At 49.9% G+C, this 21,986-nt stretch overlaps 1 protein-coding gene across 5 annotated transcripts in view; it reads right to left on the bottom strand.

Annotated features, from left to right (window-relative positions):
* The window catches only part of TRIM9 (tripartite motif containing 9), a 202,941-nt gene extending 181,509 nt beyond the window's left edge, over positions 1-21,432 (bottom strand). For 2 of the 5 annotated variants that reach the window (XM_077466790.1, XM_077466789.1), the window contains exon 1: positions 20,545-21,431. In XM_077466790.1, coding sequence (XP_077322916.1) covers positions 20,545-21,378 — 834 coding nt within the window. In that variant the 5' untranslated portion in view covers positions 21,379-21,431. Of the gene's footprint in view, positions 1-20,544 lie in introns of all 5 variants that reach the window. The other 3 variants (XM_077466792.1, XM_077466791.1, XM_077466788.1) reach the window with 2 other exon arrangements.
* Between the last annotated feature and the right edge of the window lie 554 nt (positions 21,433-21,986).

Below are 21,986 nucleotides of genomic sequence, written 5' to 3' on the forward strand. Positions count from 1 at the left end.
TAAACTCATTTGAATGATATGCCCAAAAGAAATAAATACATAATAATATTAATAGGTAAGTGAATACCTACCCCTGGCTCACACCCTACAGCGCGACAGATGGAGTGATAGAGCGCCAATTTTGAAAAAAATTCAATATTTTTGACTTTTTGCTATAATAAATATCCCCCAAAAAATATATAAAAAAAAACATTTTTTTCCCTCAGCTTAGGCCGATACGTATTCTTCTACATATTTTTGGTAAAAAAAAAAATTCACAATTAGCGATTATTGATTGGTTTGCACAAAAGTTATAGCGTTTACATATAGGGGATGGTTTTATAGCATTTTTCTTAATTTTTTTTTTTACTAATAATGGTGGAGATCAGCGATTTTTATTCTGACTGCGACATTATGGCGGACACATCGCACATTTTTGGGACCATTGTCATTTATACAGCAATCAGTGCTATTTAACCACTTGCTTACTGGGCACTTAAACCCCCCTCAGTCCCAGACCAATTTTCAGCTTTCAGCGCTGATGCACTTTGAATGACAATTGCGCGGGCATACAACACTGTACCCAAATGAAATTTTTATCATTTTTTTCCCACAAATAGAGCTTTCTTTTGGTGGTATTTAATTACAGCTGGGAGTTTTATTTTTTGCTAAACAAACAAAAAAAGATGCAAAAAAAAAAAAAAATCATGTTTTAATAGTTTGTTAAAAAATTTTGCAAACGGGTCATTTTTCTCCTTCATTGAAGTGCGCTGTTTAGGCGGCACTGATAGGCTGCATTGGTGGGCACTGATGGGCTGCATTGGTGGGCACTGATGGGCTGCACTGGTGGGCACTGATAGGCTGCACTGGTGGGCACTGATAGGCTGCACTGGTGGGCACTGATAGGCATAGTCAAGGCGGCACTGATGGGCACAGATAAGGCGGCACTGATGGGCACAGATAAGGCGGCACTGATGGGCAAAGATGGGCACAGATAAGATGGCACGGATGGGCACTGATAGGTACCACTGATAGATGGGACTGATGGGCACTGATAGGTGGCTCTGATAGGTGGCACTGCTGGGCACTGATGGGCGGCACTGCTGGGCACTGATGGGCGGCACTGGGGTGCAGCACCTTTGAGGCAGATTGTGGGCACTGTGGGTGGCACTTCTGGGTGGCACTGTGGGCACTGCTGGGTGGCACTGACGGGGGGCACTAACTTTTTATTAGGGTGGCACTGCAGGGGGCAGGTGGGCACTGGCAGGGGGCAGGTGGGCGCTTGCATTGCTGGCCGTGATCGGGACTGATGTCCCGATCACGGCCGCCGGTGATCGGCTTTTTTTTTCTCCTCGCGCTGTCAGCGCGAGGAGGAATACTAGCCGATTACCGGCTCCGTTATGTCACCTGATCAGCCGTCATTGGCTGACAGCTGATCACGTGATAAGGGGTCGGGATCGACCCCTTGCACGGATCGGTGATCAGGCGAGTCTCATGGACTCGCCGATCACAGAGCGCTCGTACACGGGACGACGTCAATAGACGTAGTCCCGGAAAAGGAGATCCGCGCTGTAGCCGTCAATTGACTATAGCGCGGATCTCAAGTGGTTAAATGCACCGATTCCTGTGTAAATGACACCGGCAGTGAAGGAGTTAACCACTAGGGGGCAGTGTAGGTGTTATGTATGACGTTATGTGTTTTTTTTAATTGGAGGGGGCGTGGCCTGGCATGTGACATCGCTGATCGTCTTTCCCTATAAAAGGGAAGAGACGATCGGTGACAGCGACAGTAGGAAGCACAGGGAGAGGTTTGTTTACACAGACCTCTCCTCGTTCTTCAGCTCTGTGACCTGATCGCGGCGATCGGTTCCACTGGTCCTGCGGCCACGGTCACGGAGCTCAGGACTGGGTCGGGAGCGCGCCGCCGGTGGTGCGCTCCCGACCCCGGCTGGGCACTTAAAGAGCAACGTACAGGTACGTGCTTGTGCCCAGCTGTGCCATTCTGCCGACGTACTGTATATGTGCAGGAGGCCGTCCTTAAGTGGTTAAGGAGACTGTCACTTTGCCCATTCAGAGCGCTGACTACGCTCGCTCAATGTGACAACGCTAGATGTATCAGAGCTATGTCATGACTTACACAAGCCTTTCCTTTGCTTCCAATGGCTGAACGATGCAGGGAAGTGTAGAGAAGCAAATTATATGCATCTCTGGAGGGCTGTGTTAACCAGTTATGGAGGCTAAAAAATGTCATCAAAGTACACAAGGTGTGGGGTGGGTAGTACATCCTGTCCTTCTGCCCTGCTGCCACACCCCCCCAGCTTGCACTTGCTGCCAATTCCCGGCTGTCAAAATGACAGCCGGGAGTTGTTATGTAAATACAGCAGCTGCTGCTCTCAAATTGGACAATCCGACAAAGTGTGTAGAGAAATAGGAAACACTGATAGACACATACAAAATAACATTGTTACTTTTTATATACTCTGTTTCTCATCTGCAGATCAAGGGAAGGAGCTTTCATCGGCACATGTCTGTTAAACAGAAGTTGTACTACCCTGCTTCCCTGAAAATAAGACCTAGCGTGATTGTCGGTGATGACTGCAATATAAGCCCTACCCCCCCAAATAAGACCTAGCTAAAGTCCTTGTAGGTCTTATTTTCGTGGAAACAGGGTAGGGCTTATTTGGGGGGTAGGGCTTATATTGCAGCCATCACCGACAATCACGCTAGGTCTTATTTTCGGGGTATTAGTTCCTGCAATGAAAAGCAGGTGTAGCTGCTCATATTAACCCCCACAGCACTGTAAGGTCACTGTTGTGGGGATATGGAAATGGGGGGCAGACACTGGAAGGTTGTAACTGCTTCCCACCCGTAGGACGTTTTTTTTAACATCCTGGACATCCTGTTAGTGGTTATACCAGGATGCAGTGGCGGCTGGTGGTATTTTTTGGGGGTGGCAGCAAATAATCCACCCATCACAACTTCCTTTTCCCCCAGTTGGTTGGTCGGTCCCAAGTCCCCACACTTACCCCATTTAAACCGTGGGCAGAGCTTCCTCTGAGCGGCGCTTCCTAATCCTGGTGCTTCACTGCGGCTTCCCCTGTATCTCCTCTCTTCTCGGCGACCAATAGGATCACTTCTCCTCTCAGCCAATCGGGTGACGGATCTCAGGACACGCTTCCTAATTGGCCGGCAGGAGAATCAGGAAGACAATAGCGAATTATTATGTCACACAACCGAGCCCACACTTTTTTGAAGCCTATTCGAGCCTCTGGCTTTAATCATGTGCTTCAAACAAAAAACATTGGAATCCATGCGTCTGCCACCCTGTATGCAGATTAGGGGACCGGACACATTGATGGGGAGGGGCGGTGACCGTGCGCTCTGCGTTACGGACCGCCAGTGCTGGAATGATGAGTGCAGCTACATTGTTTTTTTAGGGCTGGTGATATTCTTTGTTGTAAAAGTCATCCTAGCAGCTAATTAGCTGCTGAATTGCCTTTATAGGCTGCTGGAGGGGTCGTCCCCCGTGGCCCCCCCCCCCCCCCAAATACTCCTCTCTGCAAATTCCGATGCCTCTTCAGCCCCACACTGAAGCCGGCAGTTCCACCGGCTTATCATACAGGTCATCCTGAATCATCTCTATGGTATTAGAAACCTGAAGCAACAAATATTTTGTCCATTAAGGCTTCTGTTTACCGGCCATTGCCAGCTAGTACAAGCACCGGATCATACCGATCTTGGTGTGATCTGATTCTGTTATGGGCAGAGGAGACATATGAGGTCTAATAGACCCCCAATGTCTCAGTAAAGAGGACCTGTCACTGTTGAATGTTGTCACAAGGGATGTTGAGATTCCTTATGACAGCAATAAGTGATCAAAAACATTTTTTTTTTATAGAGACAGTGTTTTTTTTTTAAAGTACCCCCGTCCCACTGCACTCATACGCCAAGGTCCTGCAAGCATTCGTAAATGGTGATCGCACCACCACACATGCGAGGTATTGCGGCGAACATGAAAGCGAGAGCAATAATTCTAGCACAGGACCTCTGCTCCTCTGAAAGGCGATCCTCAGTCGCATCACTTTCCAGAGGCATTTTTACGGGTTGTGAGGCGATGATACGATGCCTCCTAACTACTAGTTTAAACCCCATAAATACTGAACCAATGTGCTGAATCTGTGAGCACTGCACATGGTTGCAGCACAGTCCCATTCACTCGAATGGGTCCCGTTTGGCAGTGGTGCTTGTCCATCAAACATGACAAGCGGGATGATGTTGTGATGACTACGAAGCAAAAAAAATGGCAGCCGTGACATGTGAGCACCCCTGTCCGCTGCCTTTCCAGCTTAAGGGGTGGCGGCAAAAACGTGTCTCAACCAACTGCAAGTCTAAATGAGCCCTAAGTATTTAGGTATAGTAATAAGGACAGGAAGTGTTTTACTGGCAGGATCACCAGATGAAAAGAAGCAAAATAAATCTAGAAACGAAAACTAAAAAGCCACTGCATCTATGGTCAGGTAAGTGAAACTTAAAGTGGTTGTAAACCCTTATAAACCACTTTGACCTACATGTAAGCCTAGATTAAGACTTACCTGTAGGTCCAAGAAATATCTCCTAATCCTACACAGTTTAGGAGATATTTGCCAAAACACAGGCACCGCTGTCTACGGTGCATGTGCCGTAGACAGCGGAGCGCAGGCGCACTGAGCGCGCCGCTGTCAGCGGCGATATGCCACGAGTGGCGGCTCCCGTGCGCATGCGCGGGAGTGACGTCATCGCGGCTTTGCCGAATGACAGGGGCGGAGCAGGGAGACCCACCGAGAAGATGGATGCTCCGGACTACAGGGGACAGCGGTGACTTCGCTGGTCAGGTAAGTGACACATAATGGGCTACTATGCGATGCGATGCGATGCATAGTAGTCCATTATGCTTTACCTTTGCAGGGAATCAAAGAGGAAGTAAACTCATCAGGGTTCTTCCCCTTTAAAGTGTTAGGCCGCGTACACACGGGCGGACTGTTCGCCCAACTTTGTCCGTCCAACAGTTTCGGCAAACAGTCCGCTCAAACTTAGCATGGACGGACATGGCCACACACGACGGACGAACAGTTTGCTGAAACCGTGCGCGATGACGTGAACGGCACGTACGACGGGACGAAAAATACGACGTCCTATACACTGCATTATAGCTTTCGGCGTGTAAATCCTTTCTGAGCATGCGCGCAACTTTGTTTGACGAACAAGCCTACACACGAGCGGACTGTTCGCTGAAACAAGGTTTCAGCGGAGTTTTTCGGAAATTCCGAAAAACCTTGTCCGTCCAACTGTCCGCTGAAACTGTCCGCTGAAAGCCCACACACGAGCGGACTGTCCGCCCAAACACTGTTCAGCGGACAAAGTTGGGCGAACAGTCCGCCCGTGTGTACGCGGCCTTACTAAACCCACAACAGTAAAATCATTCTGTATATGCAGTAAAGCAGGGGTAGGGAACCTTGGCTCTACAGCTGTTTTGAAACTACAAATCCCATCATGCCTCTGCCTCTAGCAGTCATGCTAGGGTCTTGCAATGTCTCATGGGAGTTGTAGTTTCAAAACACCTGGAGAGCCAAGGTTCCCTACCCCTGCAGTAAAGCATGCTTGTTATTCTCACTGTGGAACCTAAGGGGTTAATCCTCTGCATTGTGTAAAAAAACAGTTTGATCCGGTCTCCTCTGATCCTCCAATTCTTTTACTGTCCCCAATCTATCTGTTGCTAGGACAGAGCCTTAGGGGCACTCTTCACATGCTCAGTTTGGAGAGCATTGCTAAAGAGTTTTTTTTATTTTTCTTGGGAGGGTGCATGTGATCAGCAAAGGGCCAATCAGCACTGTCCAGATAGGGGGTCAGGGGTCCTGCAGCCTCATAGAACAGTCAGAGGAGAATGAAAACTCCTCATGCAAGCTTTAACCAGACACTGATAGAAGTCACAAGACTGCTATATACTGCTGATGAGAACAGGTATTTAGCAGTTTATATTTACTAAAATAATTGCATTTCCATGTTCTGTGTGATGTGGGAGACCAGATATAGAGAATGAAGGGTGCTGGGTTTATTAACACTTTAATGAAATGTATATCCCGAACAAATGGTCACCATTTGTTTAGACAGTAACAAAGAGCGCGTGGGGGGAGATGTATGGTACCTCCAGGTATAACCGAGCACCTCTACAAATCTTTTTTTTTTCAAGCCCCGAAAATCAGCTCACTACTATAATAAAACCCCAAAAAAACAAAAACTGAAATGTAGTATCATAAAAGGCAAGGAGGAAAGATAATAAAAACATACACTAATATAATAAAGCAAGATAAAATCGTGTGCTTGTAGCAGAACATACAGTCTAGGCATCCTCAGATATAAATATATTTTTCTCTAAACAGAGAAAAATAGATTCATTAGCTGGACTACAAGATCTGATCATTGATCTCGCTGAGAATCCATACTGAACGCAGGGGGGAGGGTAATATTCAATTATCACCTAGGAATGAATTTTCTTGGCGCCCCGGGGGTGGGGGAGGGTAGATGGAACGGTGATTTATTTTTTTATCTTTTATGGAGATCGTCACAGATACACGGCTATTTGGAAAATGAGAGGAAGAGCTTGGGTGTCTGATGCGGAATTACAGAAAGGGAGTGATTGCGGCTTCCTGCGATTTCTGATACGTGAATGTTCCAAAGCACGCTCGGTGGCTGGGTAGCCAGGCTGCCTTTTAATGCGGAGAATCTCAGCGCAGATGATGGAGTGAGAGGGAGAGATGACTGATTATATAACAGCTTTCCCTGGTGTGAGATCTGTCTATCCCCGGGATGATGGCGTGTGGAGGAGGGCCGTGTATGTGTCAGCCTCCGAACCACAGGGACAATGACATTCTGTTGTTGCTGCCAGTAGGACTATGCCAAATCACTTCGCTCACCCATGCAAATCCCATTGCAACAGCAGTATAGAAGCTCTGTGTAAAGGGCAGCTCTAACTTTTGCTTGCTATGGTAAAGCTCCCAACCTGTGTAGCCTGCTAAAAAAAAAAAAAGCCTGTGAACTACAAAAACACTGCATGAACCCCCTCCCCCCCAGACTCTAAAAACCTCTAACATTAACACATACACGGCCCACATCCCCACAGCATGATGCTGCCACCACCATGTTTCACGGTGGGGATGGTGTTCTTTGGGTGATGTGATGTGTTGGGTTTGTGCCAGACATAGCGTTTTTTTTTTTTGATGGCCAAATGTTTAATTTTATTCTCATCAGACCAGAGTACCTTCCTTCATACATTTCGGGAGTCTCCCACATGCCTTTTCACAAACTCAAAACGCGCCATTTTGTTTTTTGCTGAAAGTAATGGCTTTCTTCTGGCCACTCTGCCATAAAGCCCAACTCTATGGAGCGTACGGCTTATTGTGGTCCTATGTACAGATACTCCAGTCTCTGCTGTGGAACTCTGCAGCTCCTCCAGGGTTACCTTAGGTCTCTGTGCTGCCTCTCTGATTAATGCCCTCCTTGCCCAGTCCATGATTTTTGGTGTGCGGCCGTCTCTTGGCAGGTTTGCGGTTGTTCCATGTTCTTTCCATTTGGTTATGATAGATTTGATGGAGCTCCTAGGGCAGTGATGGCAAACCTTGGCACCCCTGATGTTTTGGAACTACATTTCCCATGATGCTCAGAGTGCATGAGCATCATGGGAAATGTAGTTCTAAAACATCTGGAGTGCCAAGGTTTGCCATCACTGTCCTAGGAGATCATCAAAGATTTGGATGTTTTTTTATAACCAAACCCTGACTTGTACTTCTCAACAACATTGCCCCTTCCTTGTTTGGAGAGTTCCTTGGTCTTCATGGCAGTGTTTGATTAGTGGTGCCTCTTGCTTAGGTGTTGCAGCCTCTGGGGCCTTTCAAAAAGGTGTGTCTATGTAATGACAGATCATGTGACACTTAGATTGCACACAGGTGGACATCATTTCACGAATTATGTGACTTCTGGAGGCGATTGTTTGCACCAGAGCTTTCTATGGAGGTGAATACATACGCGCACATGCCAATTATCAGTTTTTTTATTTCTGAAAAAATCAATTTAGGTATATATTGTTCTAAATTTACTTCACCAACTTAGACTATTGTGTTCTGATCCATTACATATGGTAAACATAATGCAACAAAATAGATAAAAAGCCAGGGGGGGGGGGGTGAATACTTTTGCAAGGCACTGTACCTGAGGCGTATCAGGCAAATAAAAAAAAAAACTTAAACTCAGGCCTATGAAACCCGAATAAGTGTCAGGCAAGTGATATGAGTAGTGAGATGTCATGATGTATGAAACGTAACGTAAGCCGTATGAGAACAGATGAGGAGACTTGCCACCACACAAGTCAATTAGAAACGATCATCTCAATCCATTGGTACCCATACATGTAATAGGTAAACCTGCAGTGGAGTGTTGCCGTGTCAGTAAGACCTCATCTGGAATATGCAGTTCAGTTTTGGGCACCAGTTCTCAAAAAGGATATCGGGGAACTGGAGAAAGTGCAGAGAAGGGCAACCAAACTGATAAGAGGCATGGAGGAGCTCAGCTATGAGGAAAGATTAGAGGAACTGAATTTATTCACTCTTGAGAAGAGGAGAATAAGGGGGGATATGATTAACATGTTCAATATATAAGGGGTCCATATAGTGAACTTGGTGTTGAGTTATTCTCTGTACGGTCAACCCAGAGGACACGGGGGCACTCTTTATGTCTAGAGGAAAAGAGATTTCATCTCCAAATACAGAAAGGTTTCTTCACAGTTAGAGCTGTGAAAATGTGGAATAGACTCCCTGCAGAGGTGGTTATGGCCAGCTCAGTAGATTGCTTTAAGAAAGGCCTGGATACTTTCCTGAATGTACATAATATAACTGGGTACTGACATAGGTAAAGTTGATCCGGAGAAAATCAGATTGCCTCTTGGGGGATCAGGAAGGAATTTTTTTCCCCTGCTGTAGCAAATTGGATCATGCTCTGCTGGGGGTTTTTTTTTTCGCCTTCCTCTGGATCAATTGTGGGCATAAAATTGGGTATTTGGATTGTACGGTTATTTTTTATTTTATTTATGTGTTTTTAAGGATGAACTGGATGGACTTGTGTCTTTTTTCAACCTGACTAACTATGTAACTATGTATCTAACTATGTAATATGAACATGAACCGTGTATGCGATGACAATGATATCCCGGTGTTAGGGAAAAATGAAGTATGCGTCATCATCAGACTAAGAAAGTGATCACCATATGAATTACAGAGGCCGAGTAATCTGAGGTGAAGCAGGCTATTTAAAAATGTAAACTCAGGCCTATGGAACCCGAAGACGTGTCAGGTAAAATGTAGTGAGTAGTGCAATGACAACATATGAAAACAGACTAACATCTACTGTATAAGAAACGGGTGAGGAGACTTGTCACTGCAGAAGTCAAATAGAAACGATCACCTCAACTGTTACCTATAAACATGATAGGTAATACTGCAGTGGTGAATGCCATGACCTAAAACATGACGGCAAAACCGGAAAAACCAAAGTACCGATATCTGAGCAAAAATAGTACATCAAGAGCAACCAGATTTCCTCTCATTCTTTAAAAAGGAAGTAAACCCTGAAGGTAAAGCATAATGGACTACTATGCATCGCATCGCATCACATAGTAGCCCATTATGTGTCACTTACCTGACAGGAGTCAGCGAAGTCACCGCTGTCCCCTGTAGTTCCGAGCGTCCATCTTCTTGGTGGGTCTCGCTGCTCCGGCGCTGTGATTCGCCAGAGCAGCGATGACGTCACTTCCGCGCATGCGCACAGGAGCCGACACTCGCGGCATATCACCGCGATCTGCGGCTTACCCAGTGCACCTGCGCGCCGCTGTCTATGGCGCATGCGCCGTAGACAGCGGTGACTGTCTTCAGGTAAATATCTACTAAACCGTATAGGTTTAGGAGATATTTCTTGGACCTACAGGTAAGCCTTAATCTAGGCTTACCTGGAGGTCAAAGTGGTTTGTAAGGGTTTACAACCACTTTAAGGCCTGCCCCTGGTGACCGAGGCCAACCCTGAAATACAGAGTATGAGTAGGACTGAAAACGTGTCAACCCCCTGGAGTACAGAGGTCGGGCACCCGCAAGCATGGCAAATTAAAATGTAGCTCAGGCCTAAGGAAAACCTGAAGACGTGTCAGGCAACTATATGGAGCGGTGAAATGTCATGATGCATCAAAACGTAACATGAACCGTAATGAGAACGGGATGAGGAGACTTGCCACCGCACGGGCCAATTAAAACGAAACATCTCAATCCCTTAGCACCCATAAACGTGATGGGTGACCTCGCAGTGTTAGAACTCCGTAAGGCCTAATACATGAAGAAATAATCACATAATATGCAGGAGCTTAGCAACCGGCATAAGGAGAAACAAACAACCCCTACCTGAGCTGAAAAATCTACCACCCAAACGATGCGTGGATTGCCGAAATCAGGTTTGAACATAAAATCATCAACGTGATGAACCATAGCATGACTAGTGGAGTAGTGGACACAGTGAGCGACCTCTGAGTGGAGGAGGTGCAGATAAGACATGTACTATGAGACCCCTGCCGACCAACCTGCGAGATGCCTAGGTACAACCGGCAGGTGCCCTTACTAGCTACCCTTCAATGACGTGGCAGGATGTGAGCTGTGCTGACAGTAATAACAAGGTGGTAAGCTGTGCTACCCCAAAATCCCATATATGTTAAACTGCGGCTCAAGCAACCGCCCAATAACTGCGGCAACAGGACCTGATAAGTGTGAAATTAATATTCCTGCAATCACCCACCTCATGTGGACATAGCCACTGTGACCCAATGAGGCTCTATCAACGCAACCTCACAACAACCTCTAATGACCCATGCCAAAACCTCGCCCAGTGTCCGCCCCCCCCCCCCCCTCCCCCCTCCCAACATACATGCGACCGTCACGGCGGGGAAGCTTGTGCTCTAACGCAAACACACAAGAAATGTGGATCTGTGAAACCCAAACCATGTATGACTGAATGCACGACACTCACTAAGTGTCAGGGCTGGCTTAGCCCTTCCTTCTCTGGGCTGGCTGCTCAGCTGTCTGCTAATTGCCAGCTCTCTTCTCTCTCCACAGTTACCAGCTGTTCCTGATCTTGCTCGCCTGACCTGCCTACTTAAAGCTGTCCAGCTCACTTCACCTCTGCCTTCGCCTTGGTCACATCACAAGAAACCATCTCCTGCGGTTCTGTTTAAAGACTGTCTTGCTGACATCCCTCCTGGCTCCTTATCCTGCTTGCTGTTGCTCTACTTGGATCCCTGACTTCTGGCTTGGCTGATTACCCGATCTGGTTATTGAACTCTGGCCTGGCTGATTAGCCGATCTAGTTATTGAACTCTGGCCTGGCTGACTACTCGATCCGGTAACTGGACTCTGGCTATGCTTTGACTACGCTTTTTCTATTTACCTTTTTATCTAATAAACAAGTGCGATTTAATTGTACTTCTGTCTCGGTCCGATTCATGGTTTCTGACACTAAGCTCACTAACTGAACACTAATTGGCTGATCACATACACACTCCAACCAGAAAAATAAACAGATATATGTGTGAGATGCAGCCTTGTAAGATGCTTAGATACCACTCAGAGCCATGAACTGAGGTAAGAGTACCAGAGAAGGGAGATATAGACCGTATGAGGCCGATTGGTGATTAGGTGGGGAGTCATGCAAACAAACAACCTACCTACAGTATGAGGATATGATTTTTTTTTTTTTTTACTGAAACCACAGCTAACACAGGAGAAGTGGTGGATGGCGTGCGCTTGGATGGGGATGGTCCCATGTGACCCCCTGAGCCACGCTAGGTGTGTGGGGTGCCTAGGTGCTGAGTAGTGGGAGGTACTCTAACGTAAGCCACCCTCAGGTATCCTGTGGCCAGATGCGGGCTGCTCTTGAGACATGCACTGATGGTAGTGCCCGTCCCGGTACATGTAAAACAAGGTGGTAACACAGAACTGCCCCGAGGATTTGACTAAAGCCTAGAAAAAAACGACGCCCAGCATACACAAAAGCAAGGTGTAAAAATTGGTTACTTCTCACCGCAAAAAAACTGCTGGACTCAACACAACCCTTCTCCCCGAATGGCCACTAACCTCTCCGAGTCCAAAACACTTGCCGAGGAGCCAGCGTCCAGCAGAGACCCCTGCACCAGCAACATGAGGCCATCGTACCAGGGACCAACCCAATGTGCACCTTCCTTTTATGTTTAGATTCGGATGCACTTCTCATGATTCCTAAAAATCCAGGCCCCTTGCAGTGAAAAACTGGTTGACTGTAAAGATGAACTAGAGCAATGTGTGTGAAAGGAATGCTGTGATTTCTAGTTCACCAGCAAAGAACAATGCCTCGTGTCTGCGACTTTAGGCGCTGGCTGCGACACTGCTTGCTGTGTGTCGCAATCTCCGCGTCTCCTGCACTATGTGGCTGACTTCTGTATATAGTTTATCTTCAGTAGCTAGGGTAATCAGCTTGTCAAACAGCTCGGTGCTGATAAACACAACGGTGTTTATAAATGCCGTTTGCTTTGTCCTCGGCTGCAATTGCTGGCAAATAAGAGCAGTTTTCCGGCAAATCGCAAACAAACCCCTCCTCATCCATTGTAACAGCGATTTATATTACTAATAAAACGTGATGGGAGTGATCCCGTAGCCATGTGTGAGACACTTTTGCACCTAACTGATGCAAGTATGCAGCCAGTGTGAATTATAGATGGATGTAATGCTGGACAAAGGTGCTTTGTAACCAAGTATATATATATATTTGACCTTTTTCTGTCATCCCCAGCCCCCCCCCCCCCCAATGGCGCACCAAGATACAGCGGCCCCTCCCCTGACCATAGTCCCCCCCCACCCGATACCTGTAACCCTAAGCGAGAGAGCAGGGAGAAGCGATGCCTACTGCAGCCGCAAGACCTCCATGTTGAGTCGCAACACGGAAATTACGTCAACAAGTCGTCCAGAAATGACGCCTATCGCCCGTACACTAGAGAAACATCGGCCCAGCTTTCAGGTAACAGAACGATGTGATATTGCAACACAGAATAGGTGACACGAGAGAAACGTCGACAGGAAACGGAGGCTAGAGGGTGGTCAGCCTTCCCACTTGTTCTACCAGCTTCTCATGCAACCAAGTTCGGTCATTCTACCAGCCAGTCATGTGGCCCACTCCTATAGCCCCTCTAGTTTGGTCCCTCCATGGTCAACTCCAGCTGTTCTGCCAGACTTGTCCCAAAGGTCAACAATGGCCATTCCGCCAGCCTCTTCCCCGCTAGTCAATTTCAGTCATTATCCCATGCACTGCGATAATGACGACTGGGCACTTAAACCCCCCCTCGTGACCAGACCAGTTTTCAGCTTTCGGTGCTCTCACATTTTGAATGACAATTACTCAGTCATGTAACACTATACCCAAATGAATTTTTTGTGCTTTTCTTCCCACAAATAGAGCTTTCTTTTGGTGGTATTTGATCACCTCTGGGGTTTTTTATTTTTTGCGCTATAAATAAAAAAAGACCGAAAATTTTGAAAAAAAAATAGCATTTTTCTTTGTTTCTGTGATAAAATTTTGCAAATTATTAATTTTTCTTCATAAATTTTGGCCACAATTTATACTGCTACATATCTTTGGCAAAAATAACCCAAATTAGTGGATGTTATTTGGTCTTTGTGAAAGTTAGAGAGTCTACAAGCTGTGGTGCAAATCATACAAAATTGATCACATCTGATGTACTGGTGGCTTATCTCATTTCTTGCAACCCGAACAAGCCAGGAAAGTACAAATACCCCACAAATTACCCCTTTTTTTCAAAGTAGACATTCCAAGGTATCCAGTAAGAGGCATGGGGAGATTTTTGACGTTGTCATTTTTTTCCCACAATTCTTTGCAAAATGAAGATTTTTTTTTTTTCACAAAATTGTCATTGTAATAGGTTATTTCTCTCACATGACATGTGTATACCACAAATGACACCCCAAAATACATTCTGCTACTCCTCCTGAGTATTATGATACCACATATGTGGGACTTTTCCACAGCCTGGCCACATAGAGAGGCCCAACATGCAGGGAGCACCATCAGGTGTTCTAGGAGCATAAATTACACATCTAACTTGTTGACTACCTATTACACTTTTGAAGGCCCTAGAGCACCAGGACAATGACACGTGACACTGACGTGGCACTGATACGTGGCACTGATGACACGTGACACTGATGTGGCACTGATGACAGATGGCACTAATACGTGACATTGATGACAGATGGCACTAATACATGGAACTGATGACAGATGGCACTGATACGTGGCATTAATGACACGTGACACTGATAACAGATGGCTGCCTGGAGTTTGCATGTTCTCCCTGTGCCTGCGTGGGTTTCCTCCGGGTACTCCGGTTTCATCCCAAACTCCAAAGACATGCTGGTAGGTTAATTAGACCCTGTCCAAAAAAATTGGCCATAATATGTGTATGTGTTGTAAGTGTGTCGGGACCCTACAGGTTAAAGGGCCGCGTAAAAAGCTGCAGATGGACACCGGTGGCAAGAAAGCGCCCTGAGGCGATTCAGTTTGCATAGTTAGCGCTATACAAGTCATTCATTCATTCATGGCACGTGACACTGACAGGTGGCACTGATGACAGATGGCACTGATACGTGGCACTAATATGTGGCACTGATATGGCACTGATGACAGATGGCACTAATGACACGTGGCACTGATGACAGATGGCACTTATACGTGGCACCGGGGACAGATGGCACTGACAGGTGGCACTGGAGACAAATGGCACTGACAGGTGGCACTGGGGACAGATGGCACTGACAGGTGGCACTGGGGACAGATGGCACTGACAGGTGGCACTGGAGACAAATGGCACTGACAGGTGGCACTGGAGACAAATGGCACTGACAGGTGGCACTGGGAACAAGTGGCAATGAGGACAATTGGCACTGACAGGTGGCACTGGGGACAGATGGCACTGACAACAGGTGGCACTGACAGGTGGCACTGGGGACAGGTGGAAGTGGGGACAGATGGCACTTACATTTACAGATGGCACTTTATTTTCAGTATTTTTACTTTTTTTTTTTTTTTACTAACGGCCGCTGCAGCCGTTCATCTCTCCCTCCTCACACGCTGTCTCTGTGTGAGGAGGGAGAGCCAGCGATGAGAGATGATCTCATATGGTTACATATGAGATCATCTCTCATTGGACATGCCGATCGCACTGTAAACGGCCGCTGTGATTGGCCATTTACAGCGATCTGTGACTGGCTGTGTCCAAGGGACACGGCCAGCACAGAACTTCCCCGATACGTGCTCGCGGCAGCGCGCATTGCGGAAGTAAACAGGAGGAAGTACAGGGACGGCCTCGCGGCAATTGGCTGTCCACGCTGCAGCCGTCTTTCGGCTATAGCGCAGACACCTAGTGGTTAAAGGTGGATTTGTATTAAAAAGGTCCTACAAAAGCTCCAGAAGAAGCCACGTTTGTGGTGAAACATGTAGAGGCAACCATTCTTTTGTATTGTCACAGGGCTGATTCTGCCCTAATGTTTTAAGTAGTTTTATAGTATCTATGTAATAATAAGAGGTTTCTATTTTTTGGTTAATTTAATGTTTAACAAAATTGACGTCCCTTTTTTCCCACAAATAGAGCTTTCTTTTGGTGGTATTTGATCACCTCTGCGGTTTTTATTTTTTGCGCTATAAACAAAAATAGAGCGACAATTTTGAAAAAAAAAAACGCATAATTTTTTACTTTTTGTTATAATAAATATCCCCCAAAAATATATAAAAAAACATTTTTTTCCCTCAGTTTAGGCCGATACGTATTCTTCTACATATTTTTGGTAAAAAAAAAAAAAATATCACAATAAGCGATTATTGATTGGTTTGCGCGAAAGTTATAGCGTTTACAAAATAGGGGATAGTTTTATGGCATTTTTATTTAAAAAAAATGTTTTACTAGTAATGGCGGCGATCAGTGATTTTTATTGTGACTGCGACATTATGGCGGACACATCGGACATTTTTGACACATTTTTGGGACCATTGTCATTTATACAGCAATCAGTGCTATACAAATGCTTTCCTGGTACGGGTTCCACCTTGACCCGGTGAAGCCAAGAACCAGAATATTCCTGGCTGTAAGCTGGCATTTGACAAACTCCCACGGCAGAGGCAACCCAAACTACCCCACATTATGTAGCTTCCACACTGACCCCAAAGCTAAGAAACCAATCATTTAGAGCACTATCCTTGCCTGGTGTTGAGTGACACCATGCTGGCTCCTGAGACCATCTCACAGCAGCTGCTATCCTGATGGTACCCTCTCGCCCACACTGTGTACCCTGAAGCTAAGAAACCAGTTATTTAGAGTGGTCTTCTTTCTGACCATCGCAGGACATTTGTCTATAAGCTGGCCCCTTGATGGCACCAAAAAAACATCTCACAGCAGCTGCTGCCCTAATTATACCACCTTGCGCATCTCCTAAACTGACCCTGAAACCAAGAAACACATTATTTACAATGGCACCATTCTGCAGTAGGGTGGCACCGCCAATTGACTATAAACTTGGGATAGCAGCTGTAGTCCTAACTATATACCCCTCACCCACCTTCTGTACCTTCCACAGTGACCCTGACACCAAGGAATCCACTACTACTGGGGGTACCCTTTCTAAGGCAAGGTGGCAACTGACTATAAATGGGCACCGGATAACACCTCTCCCTCCATACGCCCTTTCACCATCCTTGTACATCCACACCATGACCCTGAAACCTAGAAACACATTATTCGCAGCGGTACCCTTTCCCGTTATAGGATGGCATTGGCACATCTATAATCTGGCACCAAGCTGGTACCTGATAACATCTCAAAGCAGTTAGAGTTCTAATGGTACCCCATCACCCACCTTCTTCATCTCCCAGTGACCCTGACACCAAGGCACACACGGCTACCCGTGGCACTCTTCCGCAGTGGCTATAAACTGGCACCTGATCACCCCGAAACCAAGAAACACATTACTCACAGCAGTACTCCTTCCTACCATTGAAGGGCATCTGTCTATAAGTTGGCACGACATTGGTACCTGATAACATCTCACACTAGGTGCAGTCCTCTTTTACCCCTCACCCACCTTGTGCATCACCAACAATGACCCTGACACCAAGAAACACATTATTCCCACTGGTACCCTATAGGGTGGCACCTAACAATAAACTGGCACTAGATTACAGCTAACCCCTGTGCACCCCCATGCCCCCCCCCCCCATTCACCTTGTGCATCTCCCACAATGACCATCAAACCAATTAATACAATATTCTCACTGGAATCCATTCTGCAGTAGCTTGGCACCTAACTATACATTGGCATCAGATAACACCCCCCCCCCCCCACCCACCTTCTTTATCCTCCACAATGACCCTCAAACCGATAAAGAGATTACAATAGAACCCTTTCCTGTCATTGAAGGCTACCTTTCTATAAACTGGCACCAGATCAGCCCCCCCCCACACACACCCTGTGCACCCCCCTTCCACTTCCTGCACCCTCCACCCTGTGCAGCTCCTCCCCCCTGCACCCCCCCCAATTTTGTGCATCCCCTCCACCTTCAAGTTGTGCAGCTTCCACATGCCCCCCCCCACAACATACACCCTGTGCACCCCCCCTCCACTTCCTGCACCCTCCACCCTGTGCAGCTCCCCCCCCCCTGCACCCCCCCAATTTTGTGCATCCCCTCCACCTTCAAGTTGTGCAGCTTCCACATGCCCTCCCCCCCACAACATACACCCTGTGCACCCCCCTTCCTTGTACAGCTTTCCCCTCCATATTCCCCTTGTACACCCTCCTTCCTGTGCAGCATCCCCCTGAACCCCCCTCCCATTTTGTGCAACCCCTCCACCTTCAACTTGTGCAGATTCCCCTCCCATCTTGTGAAGCTTCCCCCTGCACCCCCCTCACTTTGTGCACCACCCTCCCCCCCTCACCTTGTGTAGCTTCCCTATTCCCCTCCACCTTGTCCTCTTCTCTCTACCCCCCCCACCTGGTAAATCCCCTTCACCTTGTGCAGATTCCCCCCACCTAGTCCCCCCCCCTCTAATTTGTACACCTCCCTCCACCTCATGCCCCCCTCTTATCTTTTGCAGCCCCCCCCCCACACACACCCCACCCCTGTACAGATTTCCCATCCATATTCACTTTGTGCACCCTCCTTCCTGTGCAGAATACCCCTGACCCCCCCCCCCATTATGTGAAACCCCTTTGCCTTCACCTTGTGCAGCTCTGCCGCCCCATTTGACAAACCTTCCCCCCTCACTTTGTGCACCGCCCTCCCTCCTCACCTTGTGCAGTTTCCCCATGCCCCTCCACCTTGTTCTCTTCTCCTCCAGCCCCCCCCCCCTCCACCTGGTACACCCCCTTCACCTTGTACAGATTCCCCCCACCTACCCCCTCCCCTCTAATTTGTACACCTCCCTCCACCTCATGCCCCCCACCTTGTGTCCCCTTTCCCACCCCCTCTCACCTTGTACATCCTCTCCCCCTGTGCCCCCCCTCCTCAGCTTACCCCCCATCCCTCTCCTTCACTTTGTGCCCTCCTTCTTACCTTTTGCACCCCCCTTTACCTTGTACACCCTCTCCCTGCACCCCCCCCCTGCCTCAGTTTGTGCACCCCCACCCCTTTCCTTGTGCCCCCTCCCGCCCCCTTTTACCTTGTCCACCTACTCCTCCCCTCTCCTCACCTTGTGAAGCTTCCATATGCCCCCCCAGTACCCCCCCAGTTTCCCCTCCCAGCTTATGCAGCTTCCACATGCCCCCCCCCCCCAGTACATTTTCCCCCCTCACCTTGTGCAGCTTGCACATGCCCCCCCCCCCTGTACCCCCCTCTTGTCCCCCTCCAGTACAGTTCCCCCCCTCACCTTGTGCAGCTTCCACATGCCCCCCCAGTACAGTACCCCCCTCTTGCCCCCCTCCAGTACAGTTCCCCCCCTCACCTTGTGCAGCTTCCACATGCCCCCCCAGTACAGTTCCCCCCCTCACCTTGTGCAGCTTCCATATGCCCCCCCCCCCAGTACAGTCCCCCCCTCACCTTGTGCAGGTTCCACATGCCCCCCCAGTACAGTTCCCCCCCTCACCTTGTGCAGCTTACACATCCCCCCGTACCCCCCTACATTTGCCCCCAGTACAGTCCTCTTGCCCCCCTCACATTGTGCAACTTTCATGTGCCACCCCCAGTACCCCCTCCCCTTTAACCTTGTGCAGCTTCCACATGCCCCCCAGTCCCCCCTCTTGTCCCCTTGCCCCCTCACCTTGTGCAGCTTACACATGCCCCCCCAGTCCCCTCTCTTGCCCCCTTACCTTGTGGAGCTTCCACATGCCCCCCCCCCCTTGTGCAGCTTCCACATGCCCCCCCCAGTACATTTTCCCCCCTCACCTTGTGCAGCTTGCACATGCCCCCCCCTGTACCCCCCTCTTGTCCCCCTCCAGTACAGTTCCCCCCCTCACCTTGTGCAGCTTCCACATGCACCCCAGTACAGTACCCCCCTCCAGTACAGTTCCCCCCCTCACCTTGTGCAGCTTCCACATGCCCCCCCAGTACAGTTCCCCCCCCTCACCTTGTGCAGCTTCCATATGCCCCCCCCCAGTACAGTCCCCCCCCTCACCTTGTGCAGCTTCCACATGCCCCCCCAGTACAGTTCCCCCCCTCACCTTGTGCAGCTTACACATCCCCCCGTACCCCCCTCTTGCCCCCCTACATTTGCCCCCAGTACAGTCCTCTTGCCCCCCTCACATTGTGCAACTTTCATGTGCCACCCCCAGTACCCCCTCCCCTTTAACCTTGTGCAGCTTCCACATGCCCCCCAGTCCCCCCCTCTTGTCCCCTTGCCCCCTCACCTTGTGCAGCTTACACATGCCCCCCCAGTCCCCTCTCTTGCCCCCTTACCTTGTGGAGCTTCCACATGCCCCCCCCCCCTTGTGCAGCTTCCACATGCCGCCCCCAGTCCCCCCCCCTCTTGCCCCCCTCACCTTGTGGAGCTTCCCCATGCCCCCCTCCCAGTACCCCCCTTACCTTGTGGAGCTTCCCCATGCCCCCGCTCCCCCAGTACCCCCCTTACCTTGTGGAGCTTCCACATGCCCCCCCCCCCCCCAGTACCCCTCTTGCCCCCCTCACCTTGTGGAGCTTCCCCATACCCCCCAGTACCCCTCTTGCCCCCCTCACCTTGTGGAGCTTCCCCATGCCCCCCCCCTCCTCCAGTACCCCCTCACCTTGTGGAGCTTCCACATGCCCCCCCCCCCCAGTACCCCTCTTGCCCCCCTCACCTTGTGGAGCTTCCCCATACCCCCCAGTACCCCTCTTGCCCCCCTCACCTTGTGGAGCTTCCCCATGCCCCCCCCCCCTCCTCCAGTACCCCCTCACCTTGTGGAGCTTCCACATGCCCCCCCCCCCCCCAGTACCCCTCACCTTGTGGAGCTTCCACATGGCCCCCAGCGCCTTGACCTCGTGGCTGTGGTGGCGGCCCTCCTCCAGGCACTGGTAGCACACGGGGGTCTTGCACTGCACGCAGTACATGGAGTGGTTCTCGAGCTCGTGGTCGGTGCAGGTGGAGATCTTCCTGGGGCTGAGTCTCCGGCTCACCCGGCCCTGGGCGGGGGGTAGGAGGCGGTGTTTGGCGAGCGGTCCCCGGGGCGGGTGGCACCGGAGGCGGCACGGCTCGCAGTAGAAGACGTCGCACTGCTCGCACATGACGGTGGCCTCCTTCGGGCTCTTCTCGCACAGCTGGCACCGGAGGGCGGCCGCCTTGCTCTGCTGGTAGCGCTCGATCACGCCCTCCAGCACCCGGTTCTTGGTGAAGCCGCGGAGCCCCCGCTCGTCCAGCAGGAGGGAGCGGTGACACTGCGGGCAGGTCAGGCACTGGTGGCGGGGAGCGGGCGGGAGGAGGGCCCCGGAGGAGTGGTGGTGGGGCTGGTGCGGGGCCGGCATGGACGGGGGGAACACCCGGACCCCGTTGGGGGATTTCTGGCACGGGGTGGTGGGCGCGCTGGCGAAGCCCCCGTACGAGCCGTAGCCGCTGTCCGCCTCGCTGTACAGGCTCATCTTATCCAGGTCCAGGTAGTCATAGTCCGACGACGACAGACCCGAGGCCCGCCGGCTCTGCGGAGACTCCGAGTCCGGCGTGTGCACCAGGATGTTCCGGGCGCACGACAGGCACAGGCTGTGCGAGCACGGCAGGAGGATGGGCTCCCGGTAGAACGAGCCGCACACCGGGCACTTCAACTCTTCCTCCATCGCTTCCATAGAGACGCACTGAGGAGCGCGGCGCCGCGCTACTCTACACTGCGGCCGCACGGGGCGGGGACTCGCACACACCCAGCGTGTCATTGGCCCCGACGCACGCAGCCCGCGCGCTCATTGGTTAGAGACAGTAAGGGGGCGGGGTGGGATGAAGGATGCTCCCAGCATCAGCACCAGGAGAACCAACGCTGGCTGTAGATCCTCACCGCTACGCTGCATCAGTGGAATCAGACACACCCCCCTCCGCACATCATTGGCCGCTCCGCAGACAGCCTGAGAAATCATTGGTTAGAGACAGTACGGGGCGGGGTGGGAGAAAGGATGCTCCCAGCATCAGCACCAGGAGAAACTCCAACCGGCTTCAGTTCCTCAGCGCTACACTGCAGGCGCGGGGGGCGGGGCATTAAACACGCGCCGCACATCATTGGCCGCCCCGCAGACAGCCTGAGAAATCATTGGTTAGAGACAGTAAGGGGCGGGGTGGGAGGAAGGATGCTCCCAGCATCAGCACCAGGAGAAACTCCAACCGGCTTCAGTTCCTCAGCGCTACACTGCGGGGGGGCGGGGAATTAAACACGCGCCGCACATCATTGGCCGCCCCGCAGGCAGCC

Source organism: Lithobates pipiens, unplaced genomic scaffold (assembly GCF_037356315.1).
Source record: "Lithobates pipiens isolate NorthernLeopardFrog02 unplaced genomic scaffold, aLitPip1_a1.2 Scaffold_37, whole genome shotgun sequence".
NCBI lineage: Eukaryota > Metazoa > Chordata > Amphibia > Anura > Ranidae > Lithobates > Lithobates pipiens.